This window comes from Dryobates pubescens, chromosome 28, assembly GCF_014839835.1.
Source record: "Dryobates pubescens isolate bDryPub1 chromosome 28, bDryPub1.pri, whole genome shotgun sequence".
In the NCBI taxonomy this organism is placed as follows: domain Eukaryota; kingdom Metazoa; phylum Chordata; class Aves; order Piciformes; family Picidae; genus Dryobates; species Dryobates pubescens.
In genome coordinates, this window is record NC_071639.1 from 3,238,859 (window position 1) to 3,266,064 (window position 27,206).

General features: G+C 49.2%; 1 protein-coding gene across 1 annotated transcript in view; it reads left to right on the forward strand.

Moving 5' to 3' along the window:
- Positions 1-27,206, forward strand: part of PTPRK (protein tyrosine phosphatase receptor type K) — a 536,009-nt gene that overhangs the window by 270,489 nt on the left and 238,314 nt on the right. Inside the window, exon 7 of the mRNA XM_054174148.1 lies at positions 17,078-17,371. Coding sequence (XP_054030123.1) covers positions 17,078-17,371 — 294 coding nt within the window. The remainder of the gene's footprint in view (positions 1-17,077; positions 17,372-27,206) is intronic.

Genomic DNA, 27,206 nt, shown 5'->3' on the forward strand with positions numbered 1-27,206 from the left:
CCATTCCATTCCACCCAGGGAGGTGGTGGAGTTGCCATCACTGGAGGTGCCTGAGAAAAGCTTGGATGTGGCCCTTAGTGGCAGGGTTTAGCTGATACAGTGGTGTTAGGTGACAGGCTGGACTTGATAATCTCTCAGAGACCTTTTCCAACCTCAATAATTCAGTGATTCTGTGGAGGTGTGAACATCAAGCACTTTGGATGACTTTTGCTGTACACCTCCATTGTTGGAGGTGTTCAGGAGGAGACTTGATGGGGTGCTTGGTGCTGTGGTTTAGTTGTTTAGGTGGTATTGGATTGGTTGATGGGTTGGACGTGATGATCTTGAAGGTCTCTTCCAACCTGGTCTATTCTATTCTATTCTGTTCTAGTCTAGTCTAGTCTGTTCTGTTCTATTCTATTCTATTCTATTCTATTCTATTCTATTCTATTCTATTCTACTGACTCTTGAGGTGTCCTTCTTTGGTTGCCCAGATAGGTTAGAGCTGGACAGGTATCCTTCTCCAAAGAGCAGAAGGAGAACCAGTGGCTTCCTAGCCAGTTGTTTTTTTCCCCCAGTGGAAGCAGTCACACTAATCACAGAAATGGTGCTGCAGAGAAGCAAATGTTTGTGTGAGCAGAAATAAGATGCAAAATTTAGACTCAGTTACTGCACTCAGGGAGCTGCTGTTCCACAGCAAATGATTGGTAGTTTTGTCATATTGATACTCTTGACTCTTTGTTGCGACAAAGCAGAGATAATAGGATATTATCAACTCATGAAAAGCTTCCTTGAACTGTTCCTCAGAATGTGTTTTCATAATCCAAATCATCTAACACACATACTCATTTTTTTAAAGCTGTCTGGGCTTTTATGTCCTGTGGGGAATCTGGTATTCAATGCACTGTCAATTTAATTACCAGCATCCCCTCTTCATACCATACCTGACAATGCAGATTCCAAGTCTTCAGCAGAGCAGCCCCACCTGAAGAGGAAATTAGGAAAATACCCCAACAAAGCCAGCCTAAACAGTATTTAGGTCAGAAAGCTACCCAGTTTTCCATTAATCTCATCTGCTGCTCTCTCTCTTTCAAAGACAGATGTTTTATTTCACAGAATCACCAAGGTTGGAAGAGACCTCAAAGATCATCGAGTCCAACCTGTCACCACAGATCTCATCACAGTATCACAGTATCACAGTATAACTAAGGTTGGAAGAGACCCCAAGGATCATCAAGTCCAACCTGTCCCAACAAACCTCACAACTAGACCATGGCACCAAGTGCCACGTCCAATCTCCCCTTGAACACCTCCAGGGATGGTGGCTCCACCACCTCCCTGGGCAGCACATTCCAATGACGAATGACTCGCTCGGTGAAGAACTTTTTCCTCACTTCGAGTCTAAACCTCCCCTGGCACAGCTTGAGACTGTGTCCCCTTGTTCTGCTGCTGGTTGCTTAAGAGAAGAGACCAACCCCTTCCTGTCTACAACCACCCTTCAGGTAGTTGTAGAGGGCAATGAGGTCACCCCTGATCCTTCTGTTCTCCAGGCTAAACAATCCCAGCTCCCTCAGCCTCTCCTCATAGGGCTTGTGCTCAAGGCCTCTCACCAGCCTTGTTGCCCTTGAGACTGTGCCCTCTTGTTCTGGTGCTGGTTGCATGAGAGAAGAGACTAACTCCCTCCTGGCTACAACCTCCCTTCAGGTAGTTGTAGACAGCAATAAGGTCTCATGACTAACTCCCCTTGACTTATTGACTCACAGAATCATAGAATGGTTTTGGTTGCAAATGCTCTATAAAATCATCTAGTCCAACCATACAGCCAACCTCACCCTGTCTGTTAAACCATGTCCCCAAGTGCCATGGCCACACAGTCCTTGAACACCTCCAGGGGTGGGGACTCCACCACCTCCCTGGGCAGCCTGTGACAACCCCTGACCGCTCTTGCAGTGAAGAAATACTTCCTCATCATAGTATCATAGAATCAGTCAGGGCTGGAAGGGACCACAAGGATCATCTAGTTCCAACCCCCCTGCCATGGGCAGGGACACCCCACACTAGATCAGGCTGGCCATCTCCAACCTGAACCTCCCCTGGCACAATTTCAGGCCATTTCCTCTCCTCCTGTCACTAGGGAGAAGAGACCAATCCCCACCTACCTCCAACCTCCTTTCAAGACTGAAGCTGTCCTCATGATAGAATTGAAATGGTCTCCCCTCACCACCTTCCCTTTTCCATGTGCACTTCACAATGCTGCACTGTCAGAACTCTTAATACCTGATTACATTCTGCTCATTCCTTTAAAGAAACATCTGTCATCATGTGTTCCATATTAGTATGCAGAAGCAGTGCTGAGGGGTTTTTGTTCTGGTTTGTTTTTCTAGAAAGCTCTCCCAGGCTTTCCATCACACTCCAAACCCATTTGGCAACAAGAAGGTGGGCAGCTGCTTTGTTAGTTATTCCCTTCATTTCTTAGGGATTTCTTACCATCTGTCTAGGTGCTGTGGCAAGGATGTTGGTTCCTTTTGGCTACTCCTGCCTCCTCCTGCCCCTTTCTGAATGTGGTTTTCATGGCAGAGCTAAAAAGAAAATGGGCAGCCCCTGCTGAAAGGGCAGTCTCTATCCCTGACCTCCCTGTTCCTCTGCTAAGCACCTGGTTTTAAGCTCCTGTGCCTGTGCTGACACTGGCTTTGGTCTGAAGCCACTGGGAGCTGCTGCGATCATTTAATAGAGTAGAATCTGTAATCAACCAGGTTGGAAAAGACCTCAGAGATCATCAAGTCCAACCTGTCACCCAACACCTCATGACTAACTAAACCATGGCACCAAGTGCCACATCCAATCCCCTCTTGAACACCTCCAGGGACGGGGACTCCACCACCTCCATGGGCAGCACATTCTAGTGGCCAATTCCTCTTTCTGGGTAGAACTTTCTCCTCACCTCCAGCCTAAACTTCCCCTGGCACAGCTTGAGACTGTGTCCTCTTGTTCTGGTGCTGGTTGCCTGGGAGAAGAGACCAGCCTCCTCCTGGCTACAACCTCCCTTCAGGTTGTGGTAGAGAGCAATAAGGTCTCCCCTGAGCTTCCTCTTCTCCCTGTCAGTCCCTAAACAGGAAGTGCCACATCCAGTCCCCTCTTGGAACACCTCCAGGGATGGGGACTCTAATCTGAATCTACCCACTTCTAGTTTTGCTCCCTTCCCTCCAATCCTATCACTCCCTGGCACCCTCAAAAGTCAATGGGCAGCACATTCCAGGGGCCAATTACTCTTTCTGGGTCGAACTTTCTCCTCACCTCCCAGGAAAGGAACCCAGGAAAGCAGGAACCCGGGAAAGCAGGAAAGCTCTGTGTACAACCCCCTCAAGATCAATTTGAAACCTAAACTGCCTGGAATGTAGAGTAGATGGGTGGCACTTGAGAGTGACACTGATGGTGGGAGGTGGAGGAGCAGGGTTGCCCTGTCAGGTGGGCGTTAGGGGATGTGTAATTCACATCTGTGACATAAAACTGCGGTGGAAAAATGAACCAAGTGGGTTTCCATTTTGTTTGCTGTTGCTTCGTTGCGCGGATGGAGGGAAAGTGTCTCACTGCCTCCTAAAATTAGCCCCCTTCCCTGTCATTCCAGTGGGCTGCCTTCTGGCATTCTTGGCAAGAAATATTTGGGCGTGCTATAATAAGGAAAGTGAAGAGAGTGCTGGTGGGAACAGCTAAAAGTGTCTTGGAAAAGGTTACGAAGAGAGATAGAGGAGATTTGAGCAAGGAATGAGTCCCTCCAAAAGAAGTTTGCTCCAGAGTTGCTCAGGCAACTGAATGGGAGCCAGCACTGTGCCCAGGTGGCCAAGAGAGCCAAAGGAATCCTCTATTAAAAGTGCTGTGTCCAGCAGGAGCAGGGAGGGGATTGTCCCCTGGGACTCAGCTCTGGGGAGGCCACACCTTGAGTATTGTGTCTAATTTTGGGCACCTCAATGCAGGAGAGATGTAGAGGTGCTGGAGCCAGCACAGAGGAGGGCAAGGAAGCTGGGAAAGGCCTGGAGAATAAATCTTAGTCATGAGGTCTGTGGTGACAGGTTGGACTTGATGATCTTTGAGGTCTCTTCCAACCTTGGTGATACTGTGATACTGTGAATGACTGAAGGAGCTGGGGATGGTTAGTGTTAAAAAGAAGAGGCTGAGGGGAGACCTCATTGCTGTCTACAACTCGCTGAAAGGAGGTTGTGGAGAGGCTGCTACTGGTCTCTTCTCACAGAGAATTAGTGACAGAACAAGAAGGAATGGCCTCAAGCTGCCACTGGGTATGTTTAGCCTGGACAGTAGGAAAACATATTCCCAGCAAGACTGGTCAGACATTGGAATGAGCTGCCCAAGGAGGTGGTGGGAATGAGCTGCCCAAGGAGGTGGTGGGAATGAGCTGCCCAAGGAGGTGGTGGGAATGAGCTGCCCAAGGAGGTGGTGGAGTCACCAGCCCTGCATGTGCTTTCTTCTTTTTCTCTTTGTCACTGAATTTTACTGAAATGCTCTGGGTTTGTTGCAGGGTGTTGGCAATATTTGACTTTGACTCTGCAGTATATCCCTGCAATGTTTGCCCAAGTTGCTGCACTTGCTTTGCTTAGGCAGGAAGGTGGATGTGAGTGTGGCTATGGAATCAACAGGACCAACAGCACAAAACCCTTTGCAGTATCAGTTGATTGGCATTCAAATGCCAGTTTTAGGGACATGGTTTAGTGTTGACTCTTCAATGCTAGGTCAAGGGTTGGACTCAGCATCACTGGAGGTGTTTAGGAAGAGACTGCATAGGATGCTTGGTGCCATGGTTTAGTTGATCAGATGGTGCTGGGTGATAGGTTGGACTTGATGATCTCAAAGATCTTTTCCAACCTGGTTAATTCTATTCTATTCCATTCTATCCTATCCTATCCTATCCTATCCTATCCTATCCTATCCTATCCTATCCTATCCTATTCCATTCCATTCCATTCCAATCTTTGAGGTCTCTTCCAACCGGAAGAGACTGGAGAAGAGGAGGCTCAGAGGTTCCTTTCTACAACTGCCTGAAGGGAGGCTGTAGGCAGATGGGGGTTGGTCTCTTCTCCCAGGCAGCCAGCAGCAGAACAAGAGGACACAGTCTCAAGCTGCACCAGGAAAGGTTTAGGCTATATGTTAGGAAGAAATTATTCCCAGAAAGACTAATTTGCCATTGGAATGTGCTGCCTAGGGAGGTGGTGGAGTCACCATCACTGGAGGTGTTTAAAAAGAAACTGGATGAGGCATAGAATAGAATAGAATAGAATAGAATAGAATAGAATAGAATAGAATAGAATAGAATTAACCAGGTTGGAAAAGACCTCTCAGATTAACTCCAACCTATCACCCAACACCATCTAATCAACTAAACCATGGCACCAAGTGCCTCATCCAGTCTCCTCCTAAACACCTCCAGGGATGGTGACTCCACCACCTCCCTGGGCAGCACATTCCAATGGGCAATTACTCTTTCTGGGAAGAACTTCTTCCCAACACCCAGCCTAAACCTCCCCTGGCACAGCTTGAGACTGTGTCCTCTTGTTCTGGTGCTGGGTGCCTGGAAGAAGAGACCAACCCCCTCCTGGCTACAACCTCCCTTCAGGTAGTTGGAGAGAGCAAGAAGGTCTCCCCTGAGCCTCCTCTTCTGCAGGCTAAGCAACCCCAGCTCCCTCAGCCTCTCCTCACAGGGCTGTGCTCCAGACCCCTCCCCAGCCTCCTTGCCCTTCTCTGGACACATTCAAGTCTCTCAATGTCCTTCTTGAACTGAGGAGCCCAGAGCTGGACACAGGACTCCAGGTGTGGCCTAACCAGTGCCATGTTTTAGTTGACAAGATGGTTTTGGGTGCTAGGTTGGACTCAATGATCTCCAAGGTCTTTTCCCTCCTGGTTAATTCTGCATTCTGTAGGATGCAATCTCTGTGAACGGAAAACGTGAAAGCAATAAATGAATCCATTGAGAAGAGGCAACAACAAGAAAAAAAGGATCTTCTCATTGCACTAACAATGTAAAGGAAAATCTTGAGAGTCCCTCCAATGATTTTGTCTTTCTGCAGGTGCCTTTAATCTTTAGTTTTATTCCTTCTCAGCCCTGAGAGCATGGGGATGTGCAGGTGGAGTGCAGCATTGGCAAGTGTCTGAGGATAATCCTGTCTAAGGAAGTGCCAATTTTTGTTGAAGGCATTCAATTTTGTTCTTCCTGACAGGGAAGCAGGCAGAATATTGCTTTCCAACAGCAACCTCAGCCTTGAGATCTCAAGGGAGTTACTGATACATGTGGATAATGAAGTCCTTCTGATCAAGCCTTTGCCTGAGACATTTCTATAGCTGACTCATTTATCCTGAGAGGGCTTTCTTTACTTTGATTTACTTTGGGTTGGATTTTTACTTCTTTTCAGGTGGTTTCTCCTTTCTTTGTCCTGCATTTGTTCACTTTTCCTGCAGGAGTGTGCTGCATAAATGTCTGGAGCACCATGCCATCTTTTTGACAAAATATGTCACAGAATCACAGAATTGTTAGGGCTGGAAGGGAGCTCAAGGAGCAGCCAGTTCCAGCCCCCCTGCCATGGCCAGGGACACCTCACACTACAGCAGGTTGCTCACAGCCACATCCAGCCTGGCTGCAAACACCTCCAGGCAGGAGGCTTCCATCACCTCCCTGGGCAACCTGTGCCAGGCTCTCATCACCCTCATGGGGAACAACTTCTTCCTCACATCACACAGAATCACAGAATCACCAAGGTTGGAAGAGACCTCAAAGATCATCAAGTCCAACCTGTCACCACAGAGCTCATGACTAAACCATGGCACCAAGTGCCACATCCAATCCCCTCTTGAACACCTCTAGGGATGGTGACTCCAATCTGCATCTACCCACTTCTAATTTTGCTCTGTTCCTTCCAATCCTATCCCTCCCTGACACCCTCAAAAGTCCCTCCCCAGCTTTCTTGGAGCCCCCTTCAGATACCGGAAGGCCACAATTAGGTCTCCTCTAAGCCTTCATCTCTCCAGACTGAACAGCCCCAACTCCCTCAGTCTGTCCTCAGAGCAGAGCAGCTCCAGCCCTCTGCTCATCCTCATGGCCCTTCTCTGGACACCTTGCAGCACCTCCAGATCCTCCCTGTAATAGAAGCTGCAGAACAGAGCTCCAGGCGAGGTCTCAGTAGAATGGAGTAGAGAGGGCGAATCACCTCTCTCAACCTGCTGGCTATGCTCTTGCTGCCCAGGATGTGATTGGCTTTCTGGGCTGCAAGTGCACACTGGTGGCTCATACCCTTCTAGCTGCTTCCCAGAGCAAGATGCCCCCCTGTCAGTGTGTCCTGTTCATCAGGGGGCTGCCATCCTCCACTTTTCAGAAAGACCTTTTTTGGGGGGGGGTTGTTGTTTTGTTTTCAGCATGTGAGCTGAGAGCTTAACCTTGTTTATGGTTTGCTGACAGTGCTAAAGCTGCACACTGTGCCTTTTATTTAAAGGAAGATAATAAAATGAATGCAGCAGTGTTTCAAATCAAGGTGAATAAAATGCCACAGTGATGCATAGGATATAAAATCACTGTGCAGAAGTTAGCAGTTTTCCCTGTTGAAATAATTCTTCTTTTCAGCACTTCCAAGTGGTCAGTAGCTGCCACGTCACTTAAATTAAACCCATTTTTAGCTGCAGGAGCTTGCAGGTTTTGCTGTGCTTAACCACACAGGCTTGATGTATTGGGCAGGTGCTCAAAGCTAAATCAGTAGCTTGAGGTGAGCCTGTGACACAGTGTCCCTGTTGCAGACCCCAAATTGGAGATGCTGCTGCAGTGAAATATGTCAGCGTCCTACCTAAGCCAGCACTGTGAGCTTGCTGCTCAGTTTGCTCTTTCTGTTTGTTGCTGGGGTTTATTTCCTCCAGGAAGTGATTCTCTGTGTAAAAACCTCAACTTCACTGTCTTCACTGCAGATACTCATTTTGAATGCTGGTTCAAGTGGATTCTTTGGGTTTTTCTGGGGTAGATTAGCACCTCCGGGCCTGGAGCAAGCTGGAAGCCCAACCAAGGGTGAATGATGGATGATTTAGTCCTGTGTCCAGATCTGGGCTCCTCAGTTTAGGAAAGATGTTGAGTTGCTGGAAGGTGTCCAGAGAAGGGCAACAAAGCTGGGGAGGGGTCTGGAGCACAGCCCTGTGAGGAGAGGCTGAGGGAGCTGGGGTTGCTTAGCCTGCAGAAGAGGAGGCTCAGGGGAGACCTTCTTGCTCTCTACAACTCCCTGAAGGGAGGTTGTAGCCAGGTGAGGGTTGGTCTCTTCTCCCAGGCACCCAACACCAGAACAAGAGGACACAGTCTCAGGCTGTGCCAGGGGAGGTTTAGGCTGCATGTTAGGAAGAAATTCTTCATAGAAAGAATAGAATAGAACAGAATAGACCAGGTTGGAAAAGACCTCAGAGATCATCAAGTCCAACCTATCACTCAGCACCATCTAATCAACTAAAGCAAGACACCAAGCACCCCATCCAGTCTCTTCCTAAACACCTCCAGTGATGGTGACTCCACCACCTCCCTGGGCAGCACATTCCAATGTCCAATCTCTCTTTCTATGAAGAACTTCTTCCTAACATCCAGCCTAAACCTCCCCCGGCGCAGCTTGAGACTGTGTCCTCTTGTTCTGCTGCTGGGTGCCTGGGAGAAGTGACCAACATCCAGAGTATTGATAAAGATATGAAAGAGAACTGGCTCCTGTCCTGAGCGCTGGGGGACACCACTTGTGACCAGCCACCAACTGGATTTAGGTCCATTCAGTACCTTTGCAGTAACAGGTTGCCCAGGGAGGCTGTGGATGCCTCCTCCCTGGAAGTGTTCAAGGCCAGGCTGGATGAGGCCTTGAGCAACCTGTGCTGGTGGGAGGTGTCCCTGCCCATGGCAGGGGAGTTGGAACTGGGTGATCCTTAAGGTCCCTCCCATCCTAAACCATTCTATGAATCTATGAATAGTTCCTGTGGCTATAAAACTAGTGTGATCAGTTAGTTTCTATTAGTTACTTATTACTATATTGCACTGGTGCCCTTTCCTGGTTGTTTTTGGTTGGTTGGGGTTTTTGGTCTGTCTGTGAAGGTGTTAATTATTTGCACACAATACTGAGTCTTAAGAACATGCCAGAACTGCTTAACCATAGGAAACCTTCCAGGTGAGGTTGATGCTTCATGCTTACTCTAGTCATTGGTGCCTAAATATCACAGGCTAGTTAATACCTCATGTCACACACAGAGTGATGTGAGCACAGGGTACTACTAGGAGCTCAGCAGAAAGGGAACTTTGTACTGATGAGATGTCAGTCCTCATTTGTGATTAACTTAGCTGTGGGCATTTTGTGTCAAAACCATATCTGACCAAGTACTGCAAAGTACTCTGCAGGAAAATCCTCTTGGTTTTTAATGCCTTCCAGATGCACAAGTGATCCTTTTGGGTTTTTTAATAGGCTCTCAGAGATGTTGGTGAGCCTGCACACTGGAAGGGATTGCATCATAGAATCATAGAATTGTTAGGGTTGGAAGGGAGCTCAAGGATCAGCCAGTTCCAACCCCCCTGCCATGGCCAGGGACACCTCACACTACAGCAGGTTGCTCACAGCCACCTCCAGCCTGGCTGCAAACACCTCCAGGCAGGAGGCTGCCACCACCTCCCTGGGCAACCTGTGCCAGGCTCTCATCACCCTCCTGGGGAACAACTTCTTCCTCACAGCCAATCTGAATCTCCCCATTTCTAGTTTTGCTCCATTCCCCCTAGTCCTATCCCTCCCTGACACCCTCAAAAGTCCCTCCCCAGCTTTCTTGGAGCCCCCTGCAGATCTTGCAAGGCGACAATTAGGTCTCCTCAGAGCCTTCTCTTCTCCAGCCTGCACAGCCCCAACTCCCTCAGTCTGTCCTCACAGCAGAGCAGCTCCAGCCCTCTGCTCCTCCTCGTGGCCCTTCTCTGGCCACCTCCCAGCACCTCCAGATCCTTCCTGGCACAGTGGCTCCAGAACTGGACACAGAGCTCCAGGTGGGGTCTCAGCAGAGCGGAGCAGAGGGGGAAAATCACCTCTCTCGACCTGCTGGCTATGCTTCTCTTGCTGCAACCCAGGATGTGATTTGCTTTCTGGGCAAATCAGATTTAACATCCTTAATCAGTGGCTAAAACATACAGTGAAAACCAAGAGTCAGTAATTAAAGTAGGAACACTGGCAGAGGAGTTCTAAATTCTCTTCTTAGCATAGAAAGAAATGAAACTCTTTATACAGGATCTTTGTTCAAACTATTCCTTCTGAGTGTCTTAAACACTGATGGAGATCATGATTCTACTGAGGAGCTCCTAAACCATCCCTGGATTGAAACATCTTGTCATAAAAATAAATGCTGAGTGAAAACAACTTGCTAGCAATGGCCTCTGCCTTGGCCACATCTGCTCACAGCAGCTGAGGGGAGAGGGTTGGTGGTTGGCAGAAACAGAGGATGGAAGGCCCTGGCATGGTGACAGTGACTGCTGCAGCAGGGAGGTGGAGGCAGGTCCCCATGCTGCCTGACCTGGCTGTGGGTCTAGATGGCTGAAAGCCACAAAATGCATTTAAGTAGCAGCCATCTGCAGACAGAGTGGCTGGCCAGTGCCAGAGCCAGGCAGGAGATGGGCAGTTGGTGAGCCTCTGCCTGCTCCAGGCTCTGAATTCCATAGCTGTCACTTGGCATAGAATTGTTTAGGTTGGAAGAGACCTCTAAGATCATCAAGCCCAAGCATCAGCCCAACCCCAGCATGGCCATTAAACCATGTCCCCAAGTGACTCCACTGCTTCCCTGGGCAGCCTGTTCCAATCCCTGACCACTCTGGCAGCAAAGAAACCAGACCAGACTTCTGAGAGGGTCATTTTCTTTGGAGTTCTCTTTCATACCTTTCCTTGGCTTTCTCATTCCTTCTATAAGAGGGTTTTCATTTCTGGCAGGCTGCCTTCTCAGAGCACTCTGTGTTGTTTACTGCTAGGTGGACTCATAGGATCATATGGGCAGAGAATCCTCACAACATGCCTTGCCTGCTCATCCAGCCTGGCCTTGTGTACCTCCAGGGTGGAGGCATCCACAACCTCCATGAGTAACCTGTTCCAGTGTCTTGTACTGAAGAACTTCTTCCTAATATCCAGTGTCAACATACTATCCCATGGCCTGCATCAGGAAGAGTGTGGCCAGCAGGAGCAGGGAAGTCCTTGTGCCCTGTACTCAGCACTGGTTAGGCCACATCTTGAGTCCTGTGTCCAGTTCTGGGCCCCTCAGTTTAAGAATGACATTGAGAGACTTGAAGGTGTCCAGAGAAGGGCAAGGAGGCTGGGGAGGGGTCTGGAGCACAGCCCTGTGAAGAGAGGCTGAGGGAGCTGGGGTTGCTTAGCCTGGAGAAGAGGAGGCTCAGGGGAGACCTTCTTGCTCTCTGCAACTCCCTGAAGGGAGGTTGGAGCCAGGAGGGGGTTGGTCTCTTCTCCCAGGCACCCAGCACCAGAACAAGAGGACACAGTCTTCAGCTGTGCCAGGGGAAGTTTAGGCTGAAGGTGAGGAGAAAGTTCTTCCCAGAAAGAGTAATTAGCCACTGGAATTTGCTGCCCATGGAGGTGGTGGAGTCCCCATCCCTGGAGGTGTTCAAGAGGGGACTGGATGTGGCACTTGGTGCCATGGTTTAGTTGTCATGAGGTGTTGGGTGACAGGTTGGACTTGATGATCTTTGAGGTCTTTTCCAACCTTAATTGATTCTATGATTTTATGATTCTTTGATTCTATGATTCTACTCTCCCTCAGCTTCAAACCATTCCCCCTTGTCCTATTGCTAGACACCTTTATGAAAAATCCCTCACCAGCCTTTCTGTAGACTTCCTTCAGGTCCTGGAAGGCTGCTCTGAGGTTCTCCTGGAGTCTTGTCTTCTCCAGGCTGAGCAACCCCAGCTGTCTCAGCCTGTCCTCATAACAGAGGTGCCCGAGCCCTTGGTTCATATTTGTGGCTCTCCTGTGGAGTCCCTCCAGCAGCTCAGACTGCTGGAATGAAAGCTAGCAACATCACTAACTTGAAGGATTTAGTTTGTGTTTAAAAACCCACTGAAAGAGGAGTATTGTTGGTACACCTAATAGCTGCTCCAGGGACTCCAACCCAAACATTCATAATGCATTTTGTTCCATTCCAATGGCAATTTTTAGCCCATGTGGAAGTTTTCAGACTGCTGTGTATGTGAAAGGAAATGTTGTGGGTTCAGGGAGATCTGTGAGGAGAGTGAGGTATCAGCAACCCAGCTACCTCTTCAGAGATGATCAGAGGGTTGGAGCACCTCCCTTATGGGGACAGGCTGGGAGAGCTGGAGCTGTTCAGCCTGGAGAAGAGAAGGCTCTGAGGAGAGCTTAGAGCAGCCTTCCAGTACCTGAAGGAAGCTATCGGAGAGCTGGAGAGGGACTTGTGACAAGGGCTGGGAGTGACAGGACAAAGGACAATGTCTTTGAGCTAGAAGAGGGGAGACTGAGATGGAGATGAGGCCACACTGTTCCTGATGCAGGCCAGGATGCCATTGGCCCTCTTGGCTGCCTGGGCACACTGCAGGCTCATGTTCAGCCTACCATCGACCAGTACCCCCCGGTCCCTCTCTACCTGGCCACTCTCCAGCCACTCTGACCCCAGCCTGTAGCACTGCCTGGGGCTGCTGTGGCCAATGTGCAGAACCTGGCACTTGGATGTGTTCAATCTCATGCCCTTGGACTCTGCCCATCTGTCCAGCCTGTCGAGTTCCCTCTGCAGAGCCTCTCTACCCTCCAGCAGATCAACTCCTGCCCCCAGTTTGGTGTCATCAGCAAATTTACTGTAGATGTCCCTTCTTTGGAAGTGTTCAAGGCCAGGTTGGATGAGGCCTTGAGCAACCTGGGCTGGGGGAAGATGTCCCTGCCTTTGGCAGGGGGATTGAAACTAGAGGATGTTTAAGGTCCCTTTCAACCCAACCCATTCCATGAATCTGTAATTGGGGCCTGTTTGTTGGATCTGCTTATGGAATAATGAATGAGAATAACTAATAGAAAGTTAATTGGGTAACATCTCTGAAGTTTATGCTGGTGTGCTGGGACTGCATGCTTCAGTTGATCCTTGGTGTACTTTGGGGATTTCTGGTTGCACCTCACCCCTGGTTCTGATAGTCTGTTGTGTTATGAAGAATATTAATAATGCTGCAGAACAATTGCTTGTTCATTTACTAACTGATTAAAAGCCATGCATAATTTATTGGAACTGGGAGAGCCTCTAGAAAGTAAGACTCCCTTGTCCTCCAGAGCTGCAAAAACAAAATGCCTCTGCTGATGTCTGAGTGTGCTTTATCTCTTCACATCAAACGTTACTATGCAGTGGTATATTAGCCTCATTAATGTGAGGTTTTATTTGTGGTAACCAGGCTCTTAATCAAAGGGGATAGTCCTGAATGTGGCCTCTTGGTGTGGAGATTTGTGGCTGGGAGTGAGCAGTGCATCATGCTCATCAACATTTATGCTTGCTGCTCTAACGTCCGCTGACCTCCGAATCCATTAGCTTGACATCTCATGTGGTAGTTCCACGGCAAATAAACTGCCCTCATTAAGCCCGGGCTGCATTGCTGAGCTGTGATGCAGGTGGGGAGCTAAATTGGTTTGCAGGCACATTTCTTGCCAAAGCAGGGTAAAATCTGTTAATCATCAATGGGGATCCTTCTGGAGTTTGCTCTGTCTCGAAGCGGGAAGCAGGAACGCTGCGCAGCGGTCACCTTTCCACTCCAGCAGGGGAAAACCAGCTCCGCTTGCAGCCACTGCAAAAGCAGCACAGGTTCACAGAATCATCCCCTCTGTGACCTGCCCTGAGTGCCCTGCTGTGCAGGGGCCTTGGACTCGATCTCTGGAATCACAGAATACAGAATTAACCAGGTTGGAAAAGACCTCAGAGATCATTGAGTCAAACCTACTACCCAGCACCATCTAATCAACTAAACCATGGCACCAAGCACCCCATCCAGTCTCCTCTGAAACACCTCCAAGGGATGGTGACTCCACCACCTCCCTGGGCAGCACATTCCAGTGGCCAATCTCTCTTGCTGGGGAAGAATTGCTTCCTAACATCCAGCCCAAACCTCCCCTGGCACAGCGTGAAACTGTGTCCTCTCATTCTGTCACTGGTTCCTTCCAACCTCTCCCATTCTAGGAATCTATGATTCTATGACTCATGTGATTCATTCTCTGAATCACAGAATGGTTTTGCTTGGGAAAGCCCTTTAAGATCATCAAGTCCAACCATTTTCTAACTCTACCAAGCCTGGTGCTAACTCACATCCCTCAGCACCACATCTCTGTCTCTTTGGAACACCTCTAGGGATGGGGATTCAACCACCTCCCTGAGCAGCCTGTTCCAGTGGTTGAGAAGCCTTTCCAAACCGAGTGGCTTGAGACACAGCTAGTTTAACAAAAGGTCTGCAAGAGATCTGTCTGCACCAAAATGCAGGAACCTGTGTTGCTTACAAAGCTGGTCAGTATACTGACAGGGGCCAGCTCTGGTGTCTGGAGGGGAAACTTCACTGCTGGACCTAGTGAACCAAGGGGTCACTAGCCAGACTTCATTGTGTGAGGTGGGTGGGATGTCAAAGGAGATCTGGAGGCCTTCTGTGAGGGTAGGGTCATCTGGAGTACTGGATCTGGATATCCAGGACTGGAGTACAATTGTGGGCTCCCCAGTTTGAGAAGGAGAGGGAACTGCTTGAGAGGGTACAGCAAAAGGTTATGAAGATGGTAAGAGGACTGTACAATCTGTCTGATGAAGAAAGGCTGAGGGACTTTTAAAGCTGGAGCATACTGAAGGGGATCTCAGCAGTGCTTCTAAAGACTTAAAGGGTGGGTGTCAGGAGGATGAGGCCTGTCTTTTGTCAGCAGTGCCCAGTGACAGGACAAGGGGTAACAGGCACAAACTTGAACATAGGAATTTCCATCTAAAGAATAGAATAGAATGGAATGGAATACAATGGAATACAATGGAATAGAATAGACCAGACCAGGTTGGAAAAGACCTTTGAGATCATCGAGTCCAACCTATCACCCAGCACCATCTAATCAACTAAACCATGGCACCAAGCATCCCATCCAGTCTCTTCCTAAACACTTCCAGTGATGGTGACTCCACCACCTCCCTGGGCAGCACATTCCAACAGCCAATCTCTCTTTCTATGAAGAACTTCTTCCTAACTTCCAGCCTAAACCTCCCCTGGGGCAGCTTGAGACTGTGTCCTCTTGTTCTGGTGCTGGTTACCTGGGAGAAGAGACCAACCCCCACCTAAAAAGGGGCCTCAAAGAGACCAACCCCCACCTAAGAGGAAGCTGCCCAGATAGGTGGTGGAGTCTCCATCTCTGGAGGCATTCAAAACCTGCTTGGCTGTGTTCCTGTGTGATTTACTCTGGGTGATCCAGCTCTGTCATGGGGCTTGGACTCAAATCTCCAGAGGTTCCTTCCAGTCCCTATCTTACAGTATTCCAATACTTACCTACAGAACCGACATTCCCAGCAGGCAGGATCTGTGCAGTGCTTCTGTGCCTTAACTTTTCCTGTGCAGAGTGGTTGGGGGAGCAGTGCTGAGAAGGGGTTAAAGTTCTTTTTTCGTGTGCTGGCCATTCGATCCTCTCTACCTGCTCAGAGCTGCCGTGGCGTTCGTTCTGCATGGCTGCTGCGCTCAGGCGCTGTGCACACTGAATTCAGCATTGTTGCCTAATTAACTGAAACAAATGAGTTGAAATAGGAGCCATCTGCAATGAAAATGAACCTTCCCTGTTTAGCAGTGGATTCATTTGATTAGCAAAGTGCATGTTGCTTGTGATTTGCTTCTTCAAATGCCCCACACCTAGGCGAGTGTGCTGCTTCTCTACGTGAACGCTTCTCAGGGCAGGGGGGACCTCACCTCCCGCTTTGGTCCATGGTCACCTTCTCATTTTTCAGCTGGGCTGAAATACTGTTGCAGGCAGAATCTGATAGGAGCAGAGGAAGACAAAAGGCACCTCACAACTCATTGTTTATGTTTCTAAATCAGTAGTAAGAATAAAATATCATCTGTGGTTTCTATACATCTTCTTTTTGTCGTCCTCATGGCAGCTCGGCTCAGCTCTGAGTATTGTGAATGCCTGTAGGAACATCCTTTACCCTCATTGCATCTGGAGGGTTTCAAGTGATCTGCAGTGATGGTCATTCTGGACAGCATTCTGTGCCAGGGCCATTTTATATCAACTGTTGCAACTGTTCTCTAGGAAAGTACCACGTGGCTTCTGTGGATAAAAGCAAACCAGTTGTGTCGCTGAAAATCTCCAGTTATTCCCATGGTATCATAGAGTTGCAGACTGGATTGGAATGGAAGGGACCTGAAAGATCATCCAGTTCCACCCCCCCTGCCATGCCTCTCTCACCAGCTCAGCTTGCTCAAGGCCTCATCCAACCTGGCCTTGGACACCTCCAGGGAGGGGGCATCCACAACCTCCCTGGGCAACCTGTTCCAGTGTCTCCCCACCCTCACTAGAAAGAATTTCTTCCTCATCTCCAGTCTCAATCCCCACTCTTCCATCTTAAAGCCATTGTCCTTCATGCTGTCACTCCCAGCCCTTGTCAAAAGTTCTTCCCCAGCTCTCCTGTAGCCCCTTCAGGTACTGGAAGGCTGCTCTAAGGTCTCCTTGGAGCCTTCTTCAGGCTGAACAGCCCCAAATCTCCCAGCTTGTCGCCATAGGGGAGGTGCTCCATCCCTCTGATCATTAAATTATATATATATATAATTCCCTTCCCCCCCCCCAGAAGAAACATTAAGAGGTAACAATCTACAAATGAGGATTTTCTGGTCTCTAACTGAGGTTTTTCAGCAGACACACACAAGCTTTGGGCAGATGCCAGTGGTGTACTACTCGCTTCCATCACCTGAAATTTTCCTCCTCCCTTCTTCACTGATGTCAGCCTGATTTTGCTTGGGAGTTTGAAAGTCTTGGCTGGCCAAAACCTGACAACCTCCAAGGGAAAGAGCCCTCTTCACAGTGAGTGTTCCAGCTTTTGCTTTATTGGTGGCTTTCTCTTTTGTCTCCACTACAGAGCCTCCTCGGCCGATCGCTCCCCCGCAGCTGCTGGGCGTCGGGCCGACCTACCTGCTCATCCAGCTCAACGCCAACTCCATCATTGGGGATGGGCCTATTATCCTGAAAGAAGTGGAGTACAGGATGACCTCTGGCACCTGGACCGAAACCCATGCTGTCAATGCACCCACTTACAAGCTCTGGCACCTGGACCCCGACACCGAATACGAGATTCGAGTCCTGCTCACCAGACCAGGCGAAGGTGGGACTGGGCAGCCAGGACCACCGCTCATCACCAGGACCAAATGTGCTGGTGAGTGCTGCTTTGGAAAAACAATCAAACAGAACCATTGATTCAATGACTTATTGACAGCTGGCTGAGCATCAGCCAGCAGCGTGCCCAGGTGGCCAAGAAGGCCACCAGCATCCTGGATTGGATCAGGAATACTGTGGGGAGCAGGACAAGGGTAGTCATTATCCCGCTCTACTCAGCACAGGTCAGGCCACACCTTGAGTGATGAGTTCAGATTTGGGGCTTTCTCTACAAGGATACTGAGGTGCTGGACTGTGTCCAGAGAAGGGCAACAAATCTGGTGAAGGTTCTGGAGAACAGGGCTGGTGAGGAGCAGCTGAGAGAACTGGGGTTATTTAGCCTGGAGAAGAGGAGGCTGAGGGGAGACCTCAGTGTTCTCTACAGCTCCCTGAAAGGAGGCTGGAGTGAGGTGGAGATTGGTATCTTCTTCCTTGTAACAAATGATAGGACAAGAGGAAATGGCCTCAAGTTGCACCAGAAGAGGTTAGCGTTGGACATTAGAAGAAACACAAAACAGTCTCAAGCTGCACCAGGGGAAGTTTAGGCTGGAGGTGAGGAGAAAGTTCTTCCCAGAGAGAGTTGTTAGCCATTGGAATGTGCTGCCCAGGGAGGTGGTGGAGTCCCCAACCCTGGAGGTGTTCAAGAGGGGATTGGATGTGGCCCTTGGTGCCATGGTTTAGTAGTCATTAAGTCTTGGGTGCCAGGTTGGATTTGATGATCTTTGAGGTCTTTTCCAACCTTATTGTTTCTATGATTCTATGAAATTTATTCCCTGAAAAGGTTCTCAAAGCCTGGCTCAGGCTGCCCAGGGAGGTGGTTGAATCCCCATCCTTGGAGGTGTTTCAGAGAGGCAGATGTGTGGTGCTGAGGGACATGGCTTAGCACCAGGCTTGGCAGAGTTAAAGAATGGTTGGACTCCATGATCAAAGATCTTTTCCAACCAAAATGGTTCTGTGATTGTGTTCCATGATGTAATTGGTTGATGGGCTTGCTGTCTCTAACTAACTTGTGACAGAACTAACTTGTGACAAGAGGACAGAGGGTCCTCTTGACACCCAGAGGACCCCAAGTTTCTGGGCTGAGAAAGATTTGCTGTGTTCCTTGCTTTGCCTGTTCGCTCTCCAGGTTGCTGTTTGCTAACCCTGGGAGGGTGGCTTGGGAGACAGGATGTTAGAAAGCTGAGAAAACATTTTGCTTCACCTCAGGCAGGAAGGGAGACCTTCTCATTTCAGGAAAGGCCAAACCACCTGTTTTTCCACCTTCTTCTTTTCACTTCCATTTTAAGCAAGCTCACACATAAAGAAACTTGCACAGGAAAAAAATCTGTTTGAGAAACAGAGTTTTACAAAGAGTGTGGTGGAATTTGACAGTAGCTTAAGCAGGCCTACAAGAGAGCAAGGGAGGGACCTTTTAGGGTGTCAGGACTAGGGGGAATGGAACAAATCTAGAAATGGGGAGATTGAGATTGGATGTGAGGAAGAAGTTGTTCCCCATGAGGGTGGTGAGAGCCTGGCACAGGTTACCCAGGGAGGTGGTGGAAGCCTCCTGCCTGGAGGTGTTTGCAGCCAGGCTGGATGTGGCTGTGAGCAACCTGCTGCAGTGTGAGGTGTCCCTGCCCATGGCAGGGGGGTTTGAACTGGCTGATCCTTGAGCTCCCTTCCAACCCTAACAATTCTCTGATTCTATGACTTTTTCCAACAGATCTGCATGGCCTGCCAGAACCTCCAAGAGCTAAACCACAACTCCTTAATTCTCTAATTCCTTAAATACAGTTTCAAGTATGGCTAGAGGGTGTTTCTTCTGCTTTTGACTCCAGCCACCAAAGTGCTGTGCTGCTGAACCCTGCAGTCTGCTTCTGGTTTTTCAGCCTGCCCCTACCTGGCCAGCAGCAGGATGATCAAGCTCTGCCAATTTGTGGCTTCTGCTGGTCCTTCTAAAGCTACTTCAAGTTCTTTTAATCTCAGCTTTGCTAAGAAAGGAGGGAAGTTGTTGCAAGGTGTTGGAAGTAGAGGTTCTTTAAGGTTCCTTCCAAACCAAACCATTCTGTGGTTCTGTGAAGCTGAAGCTGAACGTCTGACAAATGCTAGATTGCCCTGGGAGGTTGTGGCACCTTTGTGGGGCTGACTTCTGAAACAGAGCCATGGGGAGTGGCTATGTGTGCAGTCAATATCTCCATCTCCTTAGCTCTCTGGAGGTTGGAGGTCTGTGTATCTGGGGTGCATCAAGTGTGGCCAGCAGGGCTAGGGAGGTTCTTCTCCCCCAGTACTCTGTCCTGCTGAGACCACAGCTGCAATCCTGTGTCCAGTTTTGGGCTCCCCAGTTCAGGAGAGGCAGGGAACTACTGGAGAGAGTCCCTGGAGGCTATGAGGATGATGAAGGGGCTGGAACATCTCTCATGTGAAGAAAGACCTGGGGCTGTTTGACCTTGAGAGGAGAGGACTGAGAGGAAATCTTACTGATGTCTGTAAATACCTGAAGGGTGAATGTCAAGAAGCAGGGGCCAGGCTCTTTGCAGTGGTGTCCTGTGAGAGAAAAAGGGGCAATGGATACAAACTGGACCCCAGGAAGTTCCACCTCAGTGTGAGGAGAAACTTCTTTACTGTGAGGGTGCTGGAGCCCTGGAGCAGGCTGCCCAGAGAGGTTGTGGAGTTTTCTTCTCTGGAGGCTTTCCAGCCCCACCTGGGTGTGTTGCTGTGTGACCTGCCCTGGGTGATCCTGCTTTGGCAGGGGGTGTTGGACTTGAACCTCAGAAGACCTTTCCAACCTCTACCATGCTGTGATTCTGTTTATAACTTAATCTGACTTTCCTGTGAAGCAAACAGCTCTGTGTGTGCATCACTGGCAGTTGTGCAGATCTAAGGAGAGGTGACTGATTGTACTGAATTTGGGCATTGCTCTCATAATGAAGCTTCTCTTTGGAAAAGCCTCAGCTGAGACTAGTCCCAAATCCTAGAACCACAGAATTATTTCCACTGGGAAAGACCTTTAAGGCCATCAAGTTTTAACAATCTTCAGGCTCCTTCTCCTAGCACTTTCATAAAAGTAATTTAATTTACCCATGTTGTGACAGGCTAAAGCTTTTTGATGGGGAAAGGAGAAGAAAGGAAGTCATAGAAGCAGAGAAGGGAGCCCTGATTTCTGTGGGGTGTTTTTAGAATGTGTTATTATTTGGTGCTGCTGTGGGGGTGAGTTTATTGTTAATTTGTTTTTAACTTCACACTCACATGGAAGGCATCAAAATCTAGTCCGACTTGAGACACATTTTCCACTCCATTTAATCTGCTGTGAAATGAACCAGAGCAAGGGGGGGAGGGGGGAAGGGGGAAATACTTCAAAAGAAACATCTGAACTTCCCTGGCAGTTTTAGTTTAATAATAATAAAATTCAGGGCTGTTTACCTTGCAGTCAGATTGGTTCTTTGTATCCCAGGAAAGCAAAGGCAAATAAACCTCAGGAGGTTCAACAAGACCAAGGGCAGGGTCCTGCAGCTGGGTGGAGGCAATCCCAGGCACAAATGCAGGCTGGGCAGGGACTGGCTGGAAAGCAGCCCTGAGGAGAGAGACTTGGGGGTGCTGGGGGAGGAGAAGCTCAGCAGGAGCTCTCAGTGTGCACTTGCAGCCCAGAGAGCCAAGCAGAGCCTGGGCTGCATCAAGAGAAGTGTGGCCAGCAGGGCCAGGGAGGGGATTCTGCCCCTCTGCTCTGCCTCCAGTTCTGGAGCCCCTATGACAAGAGGGATCTGGAGGGGCTGGAAGGTGTCCAGAGAAGGGCCATGAGGAGGAGCAGAGGGCTGGAGCTGCTCTGCTGTGAGGACAGACTGAGGGAGTTGGGGCTGCTCAGTGTGGAGAAGAGAAGGCTCTGAGGTGACCTCATTGTGGCCTTCCAGTATCTGAAGGGGGCTCCAAGAAGGCTGGGGAGGGACTGCTCAGGATCTCAGGCAGTGATAGGACTGGGGGGAATGGAATGAAGCTGGAGGTGGGGAGATTCAGGCTGGATGTGAGAAGGAATTCTTCCCCATGAGAGTGGTGAAGCCTTGGAATGGGTTGTCCAGGGAGGTGGTTGAGGCCCCAGCCCTGGAGGTGTTTAAGCCCAGGCTGGATGAGGCTCTGGCCAGGCTGATCTAGTGTGGGGTGTCCCTGCCCATGGCAGGGGGGTTGGAACTAGATGATCCTTGTGGTCCCTTCCAACCCTGACTGATACTATGATACTATGAATAAATGTTGTTGTTCCCCAGCTCCAATCAGGAGAAGGTGAGTCAGGGAGGCTTTGTGGAGGCTGGAGGACTGTGCCCAGCATGGGGGATGAGTCAGGGATGGCAGCAGGTTGAGGTGCAGGTCTCTCTGCTCCTTCCTCACCTGTCTGGAAAATGCAGACAGCCCTGTCTTTCCTGCAGCATTCCCCAGGGCTTTTGTGTGAGGAGTGCAAGCCTGACTCAATATGAATTTATATTATTTATGTATTTTTTCCCCTATTTTGCTTTTAAAAGCTAACCTATGAAGTCAAAAAATGAGTCTTGCCCAAAGAGAAGATTTATAAGCAAAGGCACAGCTAATGATGGAGCTGCTCTCCCTGCAGTCCCTGCTGCTGCTGCTGCTGTAGGAGTGACTGGCAGGTGATTTACTGTGCTGGATGAGGTGACATCTTTGCAGCAGTTTCTTCTTCCTGGAGATTCTTCAATTATTCCTAATTCTTGTTTCTGACAAGATCACTTATTTCCCAGACAGATGCTCTCTTCCCTGTCGGTGTTCTCTGTCAGGTTTGTCTTTCCACAAGTTCTGTACGGATTAGTTCTGATTCTGAAACAAATGGTAATTGATTAACTGCTCAGTGCCAGCTGGAGTGGTGGGAAAGAGATGAATGTGCAGGGGGAAGTTTGCCTGCCCCTCCCTGTATGGATGGGTTCAAAAGCACACATTAGGGAACGCTGATCCGGTGGCTTCTGAGTGCTTGCATTCCAAGCAGCAGCAGAACCAAACTGACTGACACATCAATAAGAATAGGTGAGCATCCTGCTGGCTGATTATTTAACATCTAAGCAAACATTAGCACTGTTTTGAAATGAGGGTTGGGAGTGATTGTTTCCATAATTCATTCAGCATTTATCATTTCATGGCTTTTTCTTAACAACACATTATTGGTCAGCTGGCCTGTGCTCTGCTGGAGGTGCACACCACTGCTGAAGGATTTGAGGGATCACAGATTCACCAAGGTTGGAAGAGACCTCAAAGATCAGCAAGTCCAAACTGTCACCACAGACCTCATGACTAATCCATGGCACCAAGTGCCACATCCAATCCCCTCTTGAACACCACCAGGCTGTCTCCCTGGGCAGCACATTCCAATGGCTAACAACTCTCTCTGTGAAGAACTTTCTCCTCACCTCCAGCCTAAACTTCCCCTTGCACAGCTTGAGGCTGTGTCCTCTTGTTCTGGTGCTGGGTGCCTGGGACAAGACACCAACCCCCACCTGGCTACAACGTCCCTTCAGGGAGCTGGAGAGAGCAATGAGGTCTCCCCTGAGCCTCCTCTTCTCCAGGCTAAGCAACCCCAGCTCCCTCAGCCTCTCCTCACGGGGCTTGCTGGACTTGCCTTGGTATCAGCAGAGGTGATTCTGCCACTCTGCTCTGGTGAAACCTCTGTCCAGCTGTGGGACCCCAAACAGAAGACAGACCTGGACCTCTTGGAGTGGGTCCAGAGGAGACACACAAGGATGTTCATGGGGCTGGAGCACCTCACTTACAGGGACAGGCTGTGGAAGAGTTTGTATTGTTGAGCCTGGAGAAGAGAAGGCTCCAGGGAAACCTTTGAGCTGCATTTCAGTATCTGAAGGGCTCCTACAGGAAGGCTGGGGAGGGACTGTTTAGAAGGGCTTGTGGTGATAGGATGAGAGGCAGTGGTTTGAAGCTGAAGCAGGGTAGGTTTAGGTTGGACATCAGGAGGAAGTTCTGCAGAACAAGGGTGGTAAAACACTGGAACAGGTTGCCCAGAGATGTGGTTGAGGCCCCATCCCTGAAGACATTCAAGGTCAAACTTAATGTGGCCCTGGGCAGCCTGATCTAGTTGGAGATGTCTCTGCTGACTGCAGGGAGGTTGGACAAGATGACCTTTGAGGGTCCCTTCCAACCTGATGCATTCTGTGATTCTCTGATTAGGTATTTGCATAATTTTCCATCTTCCTCATGGCAAAACTGGTGTCTGGTGACTCATTTAGTAAATGTTTCCACTAATGATAAACAAAATTGTTTCCTAATGAAGAGATAATTCTTCCACTAGTTAAAAGTCCTCAGATAAAGTTGTTGTGTGTCCAGCATTTCCCAGGGAGTCTGGCAGAGTGCTGATGTTTTGCTGGAACACTTGAGTGTTGTGGTATCAGGAGAAGAGGCTGACCATGAGCCAGCAATGTGCCTTGGTGGCCAAGAAGGTAAATTGCATCCTGGGCTGCATCAAGAAGAGTGTGGCCTGCAGGTCGAGAGAGGTTGTCCTCCCTCTCTGCTCTACCCTGCCTCATCTGGAGTATTGTGTCCAGTTCTGGGTTCCCCAGTTCAAGAAGGACAGGGAACTGCTTGAGAGTGTACAGCAAAGGGCTACAAGGAAGTTGAGGGGACTGGAACATCCCTCTTAGGAGGACTGAGAGAATAGGGGCTTTGTGGTCTAGAAAAGAGCAGACTGAGTGGGGTCTCCTCAATGCTGATCAATACTGAAAGGATGGATGTCAGGAGGATGGGACCAGGCTTATTTTCAGTGGTGCCCAGTGACAGGATAAGGGGTAGCAGGCAGTCACACACCTGGACATAAGAACTTGCATCTAAACATAAGGTGGAATTTCTTTAATTTAAGGGTGACAGAGCCCTGGACCAGGCTGCCTAATTGTCAAACATTCAGAGAATCATAGAATAGTCTGAGTTGGAACTGACCTCCAAACCTCATCCAGTCCAACCCCCTCTGCAGTCAGCAGGGACATCCTCCTCTAGATCAGGTGGTCCAGAGCCTTGTCCAGCTTCACCTTAACTATCACCAGGGATGGGGCCTCAGCCACCTCCCTGGGCAACCTGTTCCAGTGTTCCACCACCTTTTTGATAAAGAACTTGTTCCTAACATCCAAACATCTTGAAGGATGATGGAGCACTGGATCAGGCTGCCCAGAGAGGTGGTGGAGTCTCCATCTCTGGAGACATTCAAAACCTGCCTGGAAATGTGTCCTGTGTGACCCCTCTAGGTGACCCTGCTTTGGCAGGGGGAGGTTGGACTCCAGAGATCCCTTCCAACCCCTACCACACTGTGGTTCTGTGATCAGTCTGTGGCTACTGATAGTGCTGAGCAGTCAAATATCTGAGACTGCTGACTGGTTTTAAGTGACTGAAGTAAGACTAAAACATGTGAAGCAAAACATAAGTTCCTGACATCGTCCTCCAGGTTTATGTTTTGTACTTCCATTTCTAAGCACAGCTGAAGCTGGTGCTGGGCAGTGGGGTGTTCCCTGCTGCCTGTCTGTTCAGGCACCAATAACCTCAAGCTGCTGGTGCTGAAGGCTCCTTCCTCCCCATCAATCCTCACAGGGCACCTGGGCTTTATTTCAATTTGATTGCACCTCTTGCTTGGTGTCATTGCTCAAATTATTTGCCTCTCCAGCATTTTAAAAGGGAGCTGAAAGGCAGAGGGTAGCATTTGAGTCAGAAGTAATGCTTCAGGCTGTTCTCTGGGGCTCAGGGGTGTGTTTTCCTGAGCATGCCCTCTGAGTTGTGGTTGCCTTTTCTTTTTGGGGGGGGCTAGAAAGTAGGCCTTCAGCTGAAGGTTTCCATTTAGCTAACTGGAAGTGAGAAGTTATTCTCCTAGTAACTGGAACCTCTTCAGCTGCAGGAGTGCTCTATGACTCTCACAACCCCTGTGAGGAGAGGCTGAGGGAGCTGGGGTTGTTTAGCCTGGAGAGGAGGAGGCTCAGGGGAGACCTTCTTGCTCTCTACAGCTACCTGAAAGGAGGTTGTAGCCAGGTGGGGGTTGGTCTCTTCTCCCAGGCACCCAGCAGCGGAACAAGAGGACACAGTCTCCAGCTGTGCCAGGGGAGGTTTAGGCTGGATGTTAGGAAGAAATTCTTCCCAGCAAGAGAGATTGGCCATTGGAATGTGCTGCCCAGGGAGGTGGTGGAGTCACCATCCCTGGAGGTGTTTAAAAAGAGCCTGGCTGAGGCCCTTGGGGCCATGGTTGAGTTGATCAGATGGTGCTGGGTGATAGGTTGGATTTGGTGATCTCTCAGGTCTTTTCCAACCTGGTTAATTCTGTATCCTGTACATTAGCTGCTGCTTCTGAGTAACAGCTCACAGCTCAGTTTTATGTTTAACTGATATTTTGGTGGCAGGGGAGTTCGATAGTTCAGCCTGTCCAGAGCTTAATGTATGTAGACAGTGGAATTGCTCACTGCTGCTTGGCTGAAGTTCCGTGCAGCAGTGTGGTTTTGTTTTTCAGGAAAAGATGAAGAATTAGAAGGAGTCAAGGCTGTTTTCAGGGCTATGGTTCTATCAAGTCACCTCTAGCAAACATCCCACAAAAAGGCAAAACATGTGGAAGCTTTGAAAACAAAAATAAGAATAGAATAGAATTAATTAGGTTGGAAGAGACCTCAAAGATCATCAAGTCCAACCTGTCACCACAGACCTCATGACTAGACCATGGCACCAAGTGCCACATCCAGTCCCCTCTTGAACACCTCCAGGGATGGGGACTCCACCACCTCCCTGGGCAGCACATTCCAATGGCTAACAACTCTCTCAGGGAAGAACTTCTCACAGCCTGTGAGGAGAAGCAGTGGGGAACACGGTCCTACCACCTCCCTGGGCAGCACATTCCAGTGGCCAATCTCTCTTTCTATGAAGAACTTCTTCCTCACCTCCAGCCCAAACCCCCCCTGGCACAGCTTGAGACTGTGTCCTCTTGTTCTGGTGCTGGCTGCCTGGGAGAAGAGACCACCCCCCACCTGGCTACAACCTCCCTTCAGGTACTTGTAGACAGCAAGAAGGTCTCCTCTGAGTCTATGTGAGGCTGTGGGCTTCTAACATCTGGTCCAGTCAGCATCAGAGGAGGGTTCTGGAAAGCCTGGCAGTGAGTGGCTAAGCCTTGCTCTTTTTTTGTGTCTCTTGCTGTAGTGCATCAGAAATCACTGACCCTTTTGAACACTAATGAAAGTGCAGGTAAAGGTGCAATTTGCAATCAGCAGATTTTATTTTTGCATGTGGGCAGATGGAAAATATTTACCTGCAAAGCAGTTAGTTTAATATCTCAAGCAGAAGCATTATTTCCACAGCAGGACAACAAAGCAGCTAAAGGGTTTGGAGAACAGGGCAGGGGAGGAGCAGCTGAGGGAGCTAGGGGTGTTTAGTCTGGAGAAGAGGAGGCTGAGGGGAGACCTCATTGCTCTGTACAGCTCCCTGAGAGGAGGCTGAAGTGAGGAGGGGATTGGTATCTTCTCCCTTGTAACAAATGATAGGACAAGAGGAAATGGCCTCAAGTTGCACCAGGAGAGGTTTGGGTTGGACATTAGAAGATATTAATTCCCTGAAAAGGTTCTCAAAGCCTGGCACAGGCTGCCCAGGGAGGTGGGATTGATTCTCATCTCCCTAGGTTCAGGTGATGAAAAGAGAGGAAATGGTCTAAAATTGTGCCAGGGGAGGGTTAGGTTAGGATAGAATAGGATAGGGTAGAATAGAATAGAATAGAATAGAATAGAATAGAATAGACCAGGTTGGAAGAGACCTACGAGATCATCACATCCAACTTATCATCCAACACCACCTAATCAACTAACCCATGGCACCAAGCACCCCATCAAGTCTCCTCCTAACCATCT